Consider the following 15198-nt stretch of genomic DNA (forward strand, 5'->3'; position numbering starts at 1 on the left):
TATACCAGTTCATTGCTTAAAATACTCCAAGGAGTACTGCTTCTAAATAAGATCATATCCAAATGTCTTGTCACGATGGGACCTGAGACAGAGTTCTCCCCTAAATGTCAATTCACTCTTTCTTAATAGCAAAAACCTCAAATAAAAAAATCTGGGAACATGGCTGTCCAAAGAAAGACTACATTTCCCAACATGCCTTGCTGCTGGGTGGGGCAACAGGACCAACTTCTGGCTAACCATGGGACCAACTTCTGGCCAACTGGACATAAATAAGTAGAAGCAATGTGTGTAACTTTTTCAGAGGCGAGCTCCCCTTTCCCTTTCTCCCCTTTCTGATGGCTGGATTGCAGGTGTGGACGCAGGCCACAGGGATAGGGCAACACACCAGGAGTTCAGAGCAACGAAGCTGGAGCCCGAGGAGCACCCCGTCAGACACGAGGACTTAAGTGAAACAGAGCTGCGTGGCAGCGGAGACTTTGGTGGGGGGATTTACATTTACTCCTGTTCTGTTTGTACCCTTGTTAGATTGGTCTCAGTCACATTCTGCTGAACTTACATCCCAGCTCAGGGCCTACAGCATGTCCCACAAGGGCTGACCATGTCCGACCTCATCTCCTACCACTCTTCCCCTGCCCACCCAGCTCTCCTCAAGCTCATCCAACCTCCGGCCTTAGAATTTGCTGTTGCCTCTCCTTGGTGAGCCCTTCGCCCAGAGCTGGCACAGCTGGCACTTCCTCATGATTTAGGAGTAAGTTCAAACGTCGCAGAGAAAGCTTCTCTTCACACTCTATTTAAAGGCGTGTACTAGCGACCCTCACCGGCCTCGATTACATTATCCTATTTTCAGAACTTCATAGAACTGAATATTATCTGAATTTATCTTATTTATTATCAATTGACTCAATGTCTATCTTATTCTATTGATTCAAAGTCAATCTCTCCTGCGCACTCTATACCAGAATATAAATTCCATTAGAACCAGAGACTGGTCTCTTGTTCACCACTATATCCGCACTGGCCCACAAGAGGCCTTCAATCACACACACACACACACACACACACACACAGTGACAGAAAGAGAACTGAGACCTTAATACTATCGATCTAAGACAGACACACTCACACACACTCACACACACACACACACACACACACACACACACACAGTGACAGAAAGAGAACTGAGACCTTAATACTATCGATCTAAGACAGACGGAGTAGATACAAAATAAAGCAGGACATTCAAGATTTTAATTATGAGTGGAAAGGGGGCATTTATCAACAGTTCTATTTCCTACAAACTGGGAAGGCAGGCTATTCAGTTGTATTTCATTTGTAGAAGCTGAACGCATACTGAGACACAGAAAATGAACACAATAAATAGTATGAAGAAGGGATGATTAAGTGACGTTCTATGACTACAACGCAGTAAAATGAGAAATTAATAACAAACATTTATTTATTTATTCATTTATTTATTTTTTGTCTTTCTGCCTTTTCTAGAGCCACTCCCGCAGCATATGGAGATTCCCAGGCTGGGGGTCGAATCGGAGCTGTAGCCACCTGCCTACGCCAGAGCCACAGCAACATGGGATCCGAGCCTCGTCTGCGACCTACACCACAGCTCACGGCAACACCGGATCCTTAACCCACTGAGCGAGGCCAGGGATGGAACCCGCAACCTCATGGTTCCTAGTCGGATTCATTAACCATTGAGCCACAACGGGAACTCCAATAACAAATATTTAAATAAATATTATCCCAAAGATAATACCCAGGGAAGAAAGATATTAACTATAATTATACCACATAGTAAATGGTAAATACCACATATCAAAATCTTAGGATGGTGATAAAGCTATATCGAGAGGAAAATACATATCTAACTTCTTCCATTAATTAAAAAAAAACTGGATGAAATAATCATTTAACACGGAAGGTTATAGATAATAACAAAGAGAGAAAGTAGGAAAAAGGAAATGAAGGTAAGGGTTGAAAATATCAGAATAGGAAACAGGGGAAAAAAAGAATTGTTAATTACATTGAAGAATAGATTTTTTTTCCCCAAAACAATCAATGAAATAGGCAATTTTCTGGCATAAAAATTAATTAAAAATTAATAAAATGAGGAGTTCCCGTCGTGGCACAGCGGAAACGAATCTGACTAGGAATCATGAGGTGGCAGGCTCAATCCCTGGTCTTGCTCAGTGGGTTAAGGATCCTGAGCTGTGGTGTAGGTCGCAGACATGGCTTGGATCCCGTGTTGCTGTGGCTGTGGTATAGGCCGGCGGCTACAGCTTCGATTTGACCCCTAGTCTGGGAACCTCCATATGTTGTGGGTGTGGCCCTGAAAAGACAAAAAGCAAAATATATATATATATATTAATAATAATAATAAAATGAATTAATTAAAAATTAATAAAAACCAAAAATTACAACTAAGAGAGGCTACAACAGTACAAGAGTACTTGCAAAAAAAATTTTAAGCAGCACTATGTACAAGTAAATGTTAATAAATTGGGTAATTTTGAGAAACTGGAAACTTCCTAAAGGTAACGTAAAATTTCGAAATAGATTAATGAACAATTAAAACTTATAATCAAATAAATACCTCAAAAAAAAAAAAAAACCAAAACGAAAACCCACTAGATCAAGGCAGTTTTATGAGCTAGCCAGCTCAAATTTAAGGTCATAAATAAATTCTATACTCTGGGATATGTTATAGATCACCAAAAAAAAAAAAAAAGCAAAGAAAGTTGACAAATTAATTTTATCACGCTAGAATAACTAAGTTTCAAAATCTGACAATGACAGATATAGTTTCATATGAGCTTCAGGGTCCTCTTATTTGTGAATACAGATGAAAAAAATAAAAATTGATGGCAAATCAAAATTTTAAATTACACTACAAATTTAAACTATAATAAAAAAAAATGACCTGCCATGACAACAAATGTATATCCTAGGAATGTAAAAATTATTTAACATTAGGGAATTTATTCATCATTTCATCAAATCAATAAGTCAAAACAAGAATAATCATGGTGATTCTATTATTAGAGAATCAAAGGGCATTTGGTAAAAGCTATTATACATTCACACACACACACAAAAAAAGATTGGTAAGGTGTCAATTTCCTAATACCACATTTCACCCTTCTTGTGTATTACTAATAAGCAGGTTTCAGTCAATACAAATGGAACTAAGAAAGATACTGCCAGAAAGGAGGAAACAAAATCACTGCAATTTGCGGACAACGTCACAACAGACAGAGAGAACAGTAAGAAAATATCTAATTCTCCAGTGAGGATTTGCTCATTCGCTACTGAGTGAATTCAGTAAGGAAGCAAAATTAAAGCCCCAATTCCCCTGCCCCACGGCTTCACGCTATATTGGCAGAAGTGATTAGAAAGATGCAATGAAAAAAATTAAAATCCTACTGGTAAAAAAGAAAAACACAGATAGCGGTGCCCCAACAAGGAGGTACGGCGTCTACAGCTCAGTGTCTGGCCGAGGGAGGACCAGGAGCTCGGCAAGCAGGGTCTGTGGACCAGATGGAAGAGTTACTCTCTGCTTCCCTGGCTGCATCCGTGAATCTCAGAAACTCAGTCTTGAGGCATCAAGATTATTGGAGCCTTGGTTGGAAGGTGTGTCTAGCAAATACTGTATGATACCACCTACGTGCAGAATCTAAAATAGTCAAACTCATAGAAGCAGAGACTAGTATGGGGGTCGCCAGCAGCTGGGAGGAGAGGAAAGCAGAGAGGTGATGGTCAAAGGACACAAGGTTTCAGTTGCTAAAAACAAACAAAAAACCCGAATAAACAGAAATCTCAACGAAGTAGAGCCTGGAGACCAGAAGGGGGAGCTCTCACGCCCTGTAATAAGAGCGGTGCCCCCAAAAGACTACTTCCCAGGTAAGAAAAGCCTGAACTCTCTTTCCTACAGCCCTCCCAACTTCCTTTTCCTCTCTAAAAAAGTGTCTCCCTCCCTCGCCATGAGAAGGTTTGCATATGGCTCACCAGGGTTGCAGAGCAGGATTACAGTTCTCTGCAGATCCCACATAAACCCCTCTTTGCTGGAGAACATAGCTGGCTGTCTATTTCTTTCAGGCCAATACAGTTATGCAAAAAAAAATCCTGGAAGGCAGGTTCATTTCCTGGCCTTTTCGGTGGGTTAAGGATCTGGCGTTGCCATGAGCTGTGGTGGAGGTCGCAGATGCAGCTTGGATCTGGTTTTGCTGTGGCTGTGGCTTAGGCCAGTGGCTACAGCTCCGATTAGACCCCTAGCCTGGGAACCTCCAAAAGCTGCAGGTGCAGCCCTAAAAAAACAAAAAGACAAAAAAAAAATAGTATACCTCTCTGACTTACTACAGTCTTCTTTCAAGTGCTATAATAATATACCATGTATATTATAAGAATCTTAACAATTAACACTCCCATTTTTTTTCTTCTGGCCTTTTGCTATCGTCACTATACCTTTTACTTCAATGTATAACATTCATAAGACATTGCTAATTTTTTTAGCTTTAAACAGTTAATTATCTTGGAAATATGTTTAAATATAAAACTTTAAAAAATATTTACTCATGTAATTATTTTCTCTGGTGTCTTACCTTATTTTTGTGGGTATGTAAATGTTAACAGGTTTTATACCTCATTTCACATACTTCCCACACATTAAATATAAGAAATTTGTCTTTTCATGTCATGACTTAAAATTTTAATGGAAGTATTGAAATATAATTTTCATATGATACACTTCAACCATTTAAAGTATATATATGATTAATGATGTTAAGTATATTCACAGTTGTTCAACCTTCACTACAATTTAATTTTATAAAATTTTTAGTACAAAAAAAAAAAAAATCCTGGAGATCCATGGATACAGCCTAGTGCCTATAGCTAATAATATTGTATACTTAAAATTTGCTCGGAGGCGGGGGGGGAGGGCTAGATCTTATTAAGTGTTCTTAACACATACAAATAATAACAACAGCAATAATAATAATAAGGTGAGAGGAGTCTTCCAGAGGAAATGGATATGTTTTTGGCCTTGACAGTGGTGATGTGTTCATGGGCGCAATCTTATCCCCAAACTCTTTCGGTTGCATACGTTAAAAAATACGTACAGCTTTGTACACATCAATCCTAAGTCAATAAAATGGTTCAAAGAGAAGTGTCTCCACCCCTGAAGCACGGGACGCCCATGTCCCCTTCAGAAGGCTCTCTTTGGGTACCACTTGTTGTGGGTTTTAGAGGCTTCATCTGCCTGACCCCGAGAGGGCTCCACCAGCTTTCACACCTGGCTTGAACCTTTCTCTGCTCCTTCCAAACTTGAATGCAAGATTCTACCCTTGACAGAACCGGTCCTCGTTTAGGTAATGTTGAATGAAGATTCTAAACCTTTCTCAGGGTCTACAGTGTATACATATGACATACAAACCCTGTGTGTTAGATCCTTAAGGGTAAGTAGATAGAATAAAAGAAAGTAACTTTAAAACTTGATGAGGGAGTTCCCGTCGTGGTGCAGTGGAAACAAATCCGACTAGGAACCATGAGGTTGCAGGTTCGATCCCTGGCCTTGCTCAGTGGGTTAAGGATCTGGCGTTGCCATAAGCTGTGGTGTAGGTCGCAGATGCGGCTCGGATCCGGTGTTGCTGTGGCTGTGGTGCAGGACAGCAGCTGTAGCTCTGGTTGGACCCCTAGCTTGGGAACCTCCATATGCGGTGGGTGAGGCCCTAAAGAGCAAAATAATAATAATAATAAAATAAAACTTGATAAGATTCCACTGGACCTAAGAATTAAGTTACTGGTCCTAGGACTTTCCTGATGACATGCACAGTGCCTTTCTCTTCTTTTTCAGCTGAGGAAATTTGTGAGCCCAGCCCAGCGACAGACTCAAGAACCCATCCGGCATTTATTTAGAAGAGATACTTAAAATTACCTTCAGGGTTTTTTTTCCCCCCTCTGGTTGTGAAATCAACCAGACAATCAGACATTCTCTGGTGTGAGTTTTCAGCCTGCCAGGAGCTAAGGGGGCTCTGAGGTGAGCGAGATGGTTTGGGGGCTGCAGCTGGCCCAGAGCCTCCTGTGGCTTCTGAAGCAAGGGGGCCACGCAGCAGCTTTGGGTGAAGGCTGCCCCTCACAGGCCTGGCATAGGCGGCTTTCCTCTTGGCGGCTGGTGGCTTCCATTCTGATTTTATGCTTTTCTCCTCTCATAAAATGTGTGTGCTTTACTTACCATAACAATGGGCATGTGTATGAGAAAACGCCAATCGCTTTTCTTGCCACTGAAAACAGTTATTTCACAACGCGAATTTGTTAATTGGAGATTCTGTGAACTTCCCTGCGTAATACCAGAATAGATCCTCGTTGCAGAAACTTCGGAAACTCCATTTTGGATAAAGAAATGTTACATTCTGGGAGTTCCTGTTGTGGCTCAGTGGTTAAAGAATCCGATTAGGAACCATGAGGTTGCGGTTCGATCCCTGGCCTCGCTCAGTGCGTTAAGGATCCGGCGTTGCCGTGAGCTGTGGTGTAGGTCGCAGACTCAGCTCGGATCCCACATTGCTGTGGCTGTGGTGTAGGCCGGTGGCTACAGCTCCGATTAGACCCCTAGCCTGGGAACCTCCATATGCCGCGGGAGCGGCCCTAGAAAAGGCACAAAGACAAAAAAAAAAAAAAAAAGAAATGTTACATTCTAAGTAGGAAATGCATAATAATTAATATTGTCAGAATTATTACATGGTCCCCAGTTTTTGTCTCGGTACAAGTATATATGGATGTATAATAGATTAGAACAGCAACGTAAGAGTACTGTAAATTAAATCTCTAGACGGTAAAGTGAAGATATTATTTTAAATAAGTATACACTATTCCATCTTTGTAAGTGGACTTTTCTACATTCTGAATAATTTCACAGGACAGAGTCTTTAATGTTGGAATTATTTTTAATTATAGGGTTTAACGTTGGAACAGTCATGGCTAAGTGTCAACCAAACAGTTTTCAGAAAAGTTTTACAATTTACATTTCTACTAGTAGTATATGAGTTTGCCCATTTTTTCCTCACTCTTGAGAGCACTGAGTATTATCCTATGTTTTGTTCTTTTCCAATCTGATAGGTGAAAACTGTTAGCGAATTACTCTTTCAGTTTACATTTCTTAGATTTCTACTGAGGTCAAACAGGTTTAAAATGTTTGCTGAAAGTATCTATCAGTTGTGTGTTATTCCTTATCCCATTTATCTGTTGTCATATCTGGAGGTTTTCATATTGGTGTTTTGTTTTTGGTTTGTTTTTGTTTTTTGGTTTTTTTTGCTTTTTAGGGCCGCACCCGAGGCATATGGAAGTTCCCAGGCTAGGGATCGAATCAGAGCTACAGCTGCCAGCCTACACCATAGCCACAGCAACGAGGGATCCAAACAGCATCTGTGACCTACACCACAGCTCACAGCAACACTGGATCCTTAACCCACTGAGCAAAGCCTGGGATCAAACCTGCATCCTCATGGATCCTAGTCAGATTCGTTAACCACTGAGCCACGACAGGAACTCCTCATGTTGTTTTAGAAATGCCCTTCACATACACTTTAGTGTATCCATTGCCATATTTTTCCTATTACTTTTTGAAATATTCTTTCAACTTAACCGTTTTAAGTTCCTAGTTTTTATTTATGTCTTGCACTGCTTTAATGCTTAAGAAAGGCATTTCCTACTTAGTCAATTAGTTATATATTGACATGTACCTTCTCCATCTTTTAAAAACAGTTAAACCTTATACTGTTATATAAAGATCCATTGCACTTATGAACATGATAAACGAAAGAAAACCCAAGATACCGAAGCTGGAGTCAGACCGGTAAGCCTGACCAGATGCCCGCCCCGCATGCCAGCATCATGGAAATCTTAGCGGCTCTCAGACTTGAGTGAGCATCAGAGCCCCCTGGACTGAAACCCAGATGCCGGCCCCTCCCTGGAGTTTCTGATTCAGTGTTTCGGGGGTGGGGTCCAGACACGAGTCTGAGGTGATGCTGATGCTCCGGGTTCAGGGACCCCACTTTGAGACCCGCTCCTGACCCTCATGCTTTCCAAGCTCCCTATTTCACAGACAGTAACATCGCTTTGGGGATTCAAATGCTCGCTGTCAATCTATGGGCCTTGTGACGGGCACGGCTGCTGAGAGCTATTTAGATTCCGCTAGATGATTCAGAACAGCAGCTTGGGATCTGAGACGCTGATAGAGTGGCACATTGACAAAATATTGGGGGGAGAACAATCCTGTTGGTGCCAGATTGGATGTGAGAAGAGGCGCTGCCTGCTGGGATGCAAGTTATCCTTAAAAGGACAGACGTCAAAGTCCTGGAATTTTCTAGGTCTTGGCCCCCTGGACCCAATACCTCGTAGGAATGAATAGAACTTCTTCTGTTTCACTTGTTTTCCTTGCAAGTTTTCAACCGTCCACCTCAAGGGACTGGTAATCTACCGTTTTAGAGATGAAAAAAATTGTAGCTCTTTAATAGATAACTCACTAGCTGGGACTCTGTTTTCTTTCCTTTAATTGTCCTTTCCCAATTATAAAAGTAATGCGTGCCTGTGGTTGAGCTTTTGAAAAATGCAGAAAGATATGATCACGCATCATCTTATCACATATGAAACATCCCTGTCTACGTTTTGATATATTTCTTCCCAGTTCTCTTACGCATGACAGATTTGGGATCATACTGGGCCTGTGGCTTTGTGCAGTGCTTCTTTCCTGTGTGGTGAACATGGTCTGGCAGGTACTCTCCACGGCCCTTGCATCGAGAATTTTAAACCTGCTCCCTGGCCATCTCAGCCCTGGCCCTGGGACGGGCACATAAAATGTCCTAAGCAAACGCCTGGGACCTGCGACTGGGAAGATTGGCCTCTTGATCAGAGCAGGGAACAGAGATCAAGAGTCTAGGCCCAGGAGGTCCCATAACGAATCTGACTAGCATTCATAAGGACACATGTTCTATCCCCGGCCTTGCTCCGCGGGTTAAGGATCCCGTGTTGCTATACCTGTGGCGTAGGCCAGCCACTGTAGCTCCAATTTGACCCCTAACCTGGGAGCCTCCATATACCTCGGGTGGGGCCCTGCCCTAAAAAGCAAATGAAAAAAAGAAAGGGGGAAAAAAAAAAAAAAGAGTCTAGGACCAAAGCAGAAATGGAAACCAGAGCAGACATGAGGCCAGAGTAAGAATGTGGGAATGATGGAGGGACAGAAGCCAAGCCTGGAGAGGCTCCTGGGGAGCAGCTGCAGGTGTTTGATTTCATTTGCTGTGTGTTATTCCACCAGCTGGGGAGGCGTGGACGGCTGGAAAGGAGGCTGAGCGGGCCTGTGGGTGGCGAAGTCAGAGTGACAAGCAGACCTTGATCTGCACCCAATCTGGGGATGGGTGGCCTAGCAGCATTTATGTTAGGATCCCTTACTGTGTCTTGGACGTGGCGCAGAGTTGAGAGACAAACTAGCTAGGATAACGAGACCGGCTTGTAGATGCACTAGTGAAGGCTTACCCTGAAGCACAAAGACCAGGGAGCCTGGTGAGTGTCTTACTTCTCCACCTCCAGTCCCAGACCCATGCCCACACATCCAATGCCATCCAATGAACAGATCCATGCAGTTCATTTTTTTTTCTTTTTAGGGCTGCACCCATGGCATATGGACATTCCTAGGCAAGGGTTCAAATAGGAGCTGCAGCTGCCAGCCCACGCCACAGCCACATCAATACCGGATCCAAGCTGCATCTGGGATCTACGCCTCAACTTACGACGATGCTGGATCCTTAACTCACTGAGCGAGGCCAGGGATAGAACCTGCATCCTCACAGACACTATGTCGGGTTCTTAACCTGCTGGGCCATGACAGGAACTCCTGTTTACTTCAATCTTCATGTTTCAGTTCTTAAACCAGAAAAATCAGTGGGATCTTAATGAATGAAGTTTGTGAATAAGGTAAAATGTGAGCCAAGGAGCAGAGGTGTTTTACTTACACCTACCAGTCCCGATTGTAAGATACCAATGGCCCCTCTCCTAGCTAAGGCAGGACTCATCCCTCTCTCTCCAGAAGAGCAAGCGTTTTACAGCAGTGTGCCTGGACCCTGGGCTAGATCGGCAGAGCTGTATGACGGCCCATGATGCTCAATATTATTTTTGCCGTGGTGCTGTCTGCAAGCTCACACACAGCACTGGAGGTCAAGGGGGAGAAAAGATGAGGGGCTCTGCCCTGGGGACTCAGGTGAACCTGAGATGCAGGTGCTTCGGCATTCAGGAGCATCTGCTGCCTTAAAGGCACATTCTTGGCCACAAGTGGCCTCATGGTATGTGGTTCGAGTGACTGGCGGGGCAAAGTGACATGGAGGACCCCACTTCTCTGCAGTCACAATGGACCTGAAGCATTGAGTGTGAAAGCCCCCCCATGTGGAGTCTGGCCCCCTCAGCCCCTCCCTCCCTTCCTCTTCGCCATTAACATAGAGCAAGTCCTAAGGCTGATTTCCAACACAATTGCACAAGTCCTGCTCAAATATATCCCTGCAGTAACAGCAAATGCACAGGACTTTGATGAATGAGGGGTACGAAGACAATAAGAATTTCGCCCCCATTATTACTTGCTACATACGAGAGAGGTTCTGAACTGGCTGCCAGGAAATCTGTAAGCCTCACTCTCAGAGGGAGGAGTACCCCTGGGAGGATGGAGAGTCTGGGGCGTGGCCCCCAGACCAGCCTCCTTGGGAAGGAGGCTGTGTTTGTAGCCAATTGCACCCCCCACCTTCACTGACACGTCACCTGAGCCCGGAAGAGATCTTCACAGGCTGATACAGATTTTCTGCCAAGAGCCGGGGGCTTGTGACTTTGGGGATGAGCATCAGCTGATAAATAGCTGTTTTTGCAGAATCCCGCTTGATTTGATTCCACCCTTGGCACGCCAGGCTAGCATGCCAGTGAGGCGCGAGCACTGGAAAACAGACTGAGTTAGCAAGATGAGCCTAGGGCCTGGGGGGAAATCACTTCTCAGAACACAGAGAACCACCCTGGTCACAGCTTTCCTCCACGGTAGGAAGCAATCAAAGCCTGCAGAAAATGAAAGGCTGTGGCAGCAATGCCGGGTCACAAGTTGAAGCCCAGGGACAGACTCATCCCCCTGTATGGCAGCCCGTCTCCAAGGTCACCCCCCATGACCTCTGCCTCCAGGTATTCACCAGGAGGTTGTCCTCTCCTCGTTCAGTGGGGATGGCCTGAATAACCAAGAGGACATTGCAGAAATGATGGAGCGTGACTTCCAGGGCCCGGTCATAAAAGACATCACAGCCTCTGCTTGGGACTCTCTTGGATCATTTGTTTTTCTGGAAGCCAGCTGCCATGTCATGAGGACACTCAAGCAGCACCATAGAGAGGTCCATGTGGCAAGGACCTGAGGCCTCCGGCCAACAGCCAGCATCACCTTGCTGGCCACATGAGCGAGCCACCTGGAAAAGCACAGCCTCCAGCCCCAGTCAAGCCTTCAGATGATCACAGCCCCCATCAGCATTCTGACTGTAACCTCTTGAAGATCCTAAAAAGCCAGAGCCACCCAGCTAAGCTGCTATGACATTCCTGACCTGCAGAAACTATGAGATAGTTGACAGTTACTGCTTTATGTCACTAGCTTTTGGTATAACCTATTATGCCACAATAGATCACTAGTACAGCCTTCCAAGTGTACCTTCATGTCTGTTTCCATAGGAAAGTGATTTTGTCCCTCATAGGAAGTCATGCCAGTGTCTCAAATGGATGGTCTTTTCCTTTCTGGAATATCAGTACCTCCTGCCATCAATATCCCCTGCCTGGAGACCCAGAGGCAGAAAGCTGCCTTTCTGCTGCTCTTCCTCTATATCATCTTCGACCGCTGCGGCAAAGTCAACGCACACGTACCCAGATGCACACGCACATGTACACATGCAAGTCCCCTTGTGTACATACAGGCGCTTTCTTCTACGCCTGAAAAATCACTCAGGCGCTGGGAATATAAGCTTTTTTTTTTTTTTTTCCAAGAAGGACCAGATGCTCTGGATGTTCTGAGGACAGTTTTCTCACACTGTCACTGAATGGGTAGATGGGGGGTGGGTAGCAAAGGAGGCTGACTATCAAGAGTGGATGGCTGGTCTTTCTCCTTTGCTAGTCCTCACACTCTGAGCTGGGCGAGAAGGAGCCAGAAAGTCACAGCCACAAGTCTATGCAGTACAATGGGCTAGGTGCTGAGGGCGCCACAACAAGGAAGTCCGGCTGCAAGGAGATTACAATCGAGTAGCCATCTCACCAATTAATCACTTCTTTGTTTTCTCTCTTTTCACTGTGTTTCCCCAACCAAATTCTTAAAAATCCAGGACTGTGTCTTCAATGTCTTTTGAAAAACCCACAGTGACTGTTAAGACTACGGGGCAAGGAACAGGTTCTTACTAAGTAAGGACTTGTTGGTTATAGGCAAGAGGGGTAGCAGCATAAGGAGAGAGATACATGCCAAGTGCAGTCCTTATCTAGACTGGAGAAGTATCCTTGGTTAAGGAAAAAAATACAAATGAAAGAAAGCACACTGTGTTTGAATGATGTTTTACATGTCTAGACAATAATTCAATTTAACTTAATGAATTATTTAACTCATTTTTAAAAAATTATTGATGAGCCATTCCCCCAATTCCATAATCACAAAATAATGGTCACATTTTCAGATTAAAGCGTTAATATAAAAATGATTTATAGCTCCTTAATAATTCAAAAGTAGATATCTGGAACTTTCTAAGAGATTTTTACAAGCTAGAAACAGAAGCAAATTGAGAAGCATCAAATACACATATTTAGATGAAACCATTCTGTTCTATTAAGAGGTCTGACAAGATGCAAACATACAAGGCAAACATGCCATCCTCCAGGCAAGGATCTCCTAGAGCCAGGAACAGAACTGGGCTCAGGTAGGACCAACAAGTCCTTTCTAAGTGTCCCCAGGAAAAAGATTTTTGTGAATCTGAGATGGAGGAATCTCATTTTCCCAAAATGTAAAGCTATTTTTTATATGTGAACAAATAGGGATATAGTTGACTCCTCCAAACATTAAAAGATTATAGTTTTGATTCTTTGTCCAGAGGACCTAGCATGGAGCTTAACTTAGACTCCCAGTTCAAGCAACGTATGTCACCTGAGCCCGGAAGAGATCTTCGCAGGCTGAACAGAAGCTCAAGAATTCAGAGTCAAACATTAGTTCCAGAAGCATGTTTACTGTCAAGGTAGTCTTTCAAAAAATTCTTACTCACCTGCCAGAATATGCTGTCTATTGTGTTTCCAAGAAAACCATCGCGACCTTCTGAAGACACCAGTTTGGGGCCAAGAATTGTCATGAATTCATCAAAATCCACCTGGCCATCCCCTGAAAGAAGATATAAATATGAGTTGAAAGTAATTGAAATTGACCTCCTGCACCCAATGAAATAAACATCTCCATGCTTTTCTCCTTGGCATGACCTCAATCAATGAAGAGCTAGAACCATTATTGAAAACTGTGCAACGTTCTCAAAACACCAATGTATATATAAGAAATTGGCAACTCATAGTACCTCCAACACCACATATTCCTAATCACTTGTCAGCATTCCTATCTAAATGCCTAACCAGCACCTCCTGCTGAAATGGCCACAATCACACACCTGCTGTACCTCCTGGACCTTAAATTTCTTAGCTGTACAGGACAGAAATTACAGCTTCATCCTTCTCTTCCTTCACCTTTGTCAAGCACACATAAATTCAGTCATTCAGTCTTACCGACTTCACTTCTTAAATACCTGTGGCTGCTATACCTTCTTTGCTAATGCAATTGATAGTTCCTTTCCAAAAAGACCTTGGTGGGAAAACCCTTCCAAGAATGAATATTCCTCATTATAAATACAATGTTACCAGTAAAATGTAATACAGTGTATAATGTACTAGCAAAATGGCTCTTACCTTCACATTTTCACCTCCATACTCTCTTCCATACTGTTGCATTTACTCTCCCCCAAAAATATCTGATCGTGCTTTATCAACTTTAATGGTGTCTTTGACCAAAAATAAGGAAATCACCTCAGGATAGTATTCAAGTCCCATTGTTCCTTTCCACACCTCTGGCTCCCCACTTCTGCACAAAATGCCCTGTGCTCCAGAGCTCCACGCCTCTGCCCATGCCCTTCCCTCCATCCAGGATGCCTTTCCCATTTGTCTATCTGGTAAACACCAACACATCCTCTAAGATGAAGCTTAAATCGATGTTCTCTTATTGTTTCCTTCTTGAATCTTCCTCATCTCACTAGATAGAGTTGGCAAACTTTTTTCTGTCTCTCCTATTCATTTCATGCCCATCTATTTTAGAACTTGTCACCCTTTATCTCAGCCACAAATTTACACACCTGTCTCCCACCCGAACTGTGAGCTCTGCAAGGTCAGGGACCCAGTTTGAAACTTCTTTATATTCAACGGCATGGTAGGTACCTAAGATCCACTTATAGAATGAATGATGTCTCTTGCTGTTTTTTCTCTTTGCTCAGGTCAGCATACGTTGAAATCTTTTATGCTAGAGCTGACACTGACCAAAAGGTGACCTTGAGCCACCATGGGCAAAAGCAGACCTTCGCTTTGTCTGAGACTCAGTGACTCATCAGTGTGCCATTCTGCACCCTTAGGACTGCTCAAGAGGATGTTTCCACCATGAGTTCACCTCATCTTGGACCCAGCCTGTGAAGACAGCCCGGGTGTCTGCACACAAGTTTGCTGAAGTGCAGATCCACTGATCCACTCCCAGAGTGCAGCTGCCTTTCAGAACCTTCACTGAAAACCTATTGCCAAAAGCCAAGTAGATACCACCGTCAAGATATCAATACTTTGGAAAAGTCAGTCCAGGAACAGATGCCAGAATAGTTTTAGATAAACTTCCCAGAGGATAGTGGAGGCATGAGAAGTCAGTGGGAAACCTAAGACTGACCCACCAAATAGGGTGGGGCAGTCAACAGACTACTGAAAGGAAATTGATGGACTTCTCATTCAACAAGGAGAAAGGATCTAAAATTTCCCTCTGGCTGGTCCTCAGAAGGAGGCTAATTCAGGTGACAATGAGTTACCATCTTGCCTTTCAAATCAGTCAACACAACTAAAAGAATACTGCTCAGTGCTGGCAGG

The 15198-nt window shown here is 43.5% G+C and overlaps 1 protein-coding gene across 5 annotated transcripts in view; it reads right to left on the reverse strand.

Moving 5' to 3' along the window:
- Positions 1 to 15198, reverse strand: part of CALN1 (calneuron 1) — a 476409-nt gene that overhangs the window by 144286 nt on the left and 316925 nt on the right. For 4 of the 5 annotated variants that reach the window (XM_085016961.1, XM_021086352.2, XM_085016962.1 and 1 more), the window contains one exon: positions 13308 to 13420. In XM_085016961.1, the coding sequence (XP_084873087.1) occupies positions 13308 to 13420 (113 nt within the window). Of the gene's footprint in view, positions 1 to 12580; positions 13421 to 15198 lie in introns of those variants that run through there. The other variant, XM_085016963.1, reaches the window with a different exon arrangement.

Source organism: Sus scrofa, chromosome 3, assembly GCF_054392235.1.
Source record: "Sus scrofa isolate SSC_HxYL_T2T_F1_AM1 chromosome 3, Sscrofa_HxYL_maternal_Yorkshire_Landrace_v2.0, whole genome shotgun sequence".
Lineage (NCBI taxonomy): Eukaryota > Metazoa > Chordata > Mammalia > Artiodactyla > Suidae > Sus > Sus scrofa.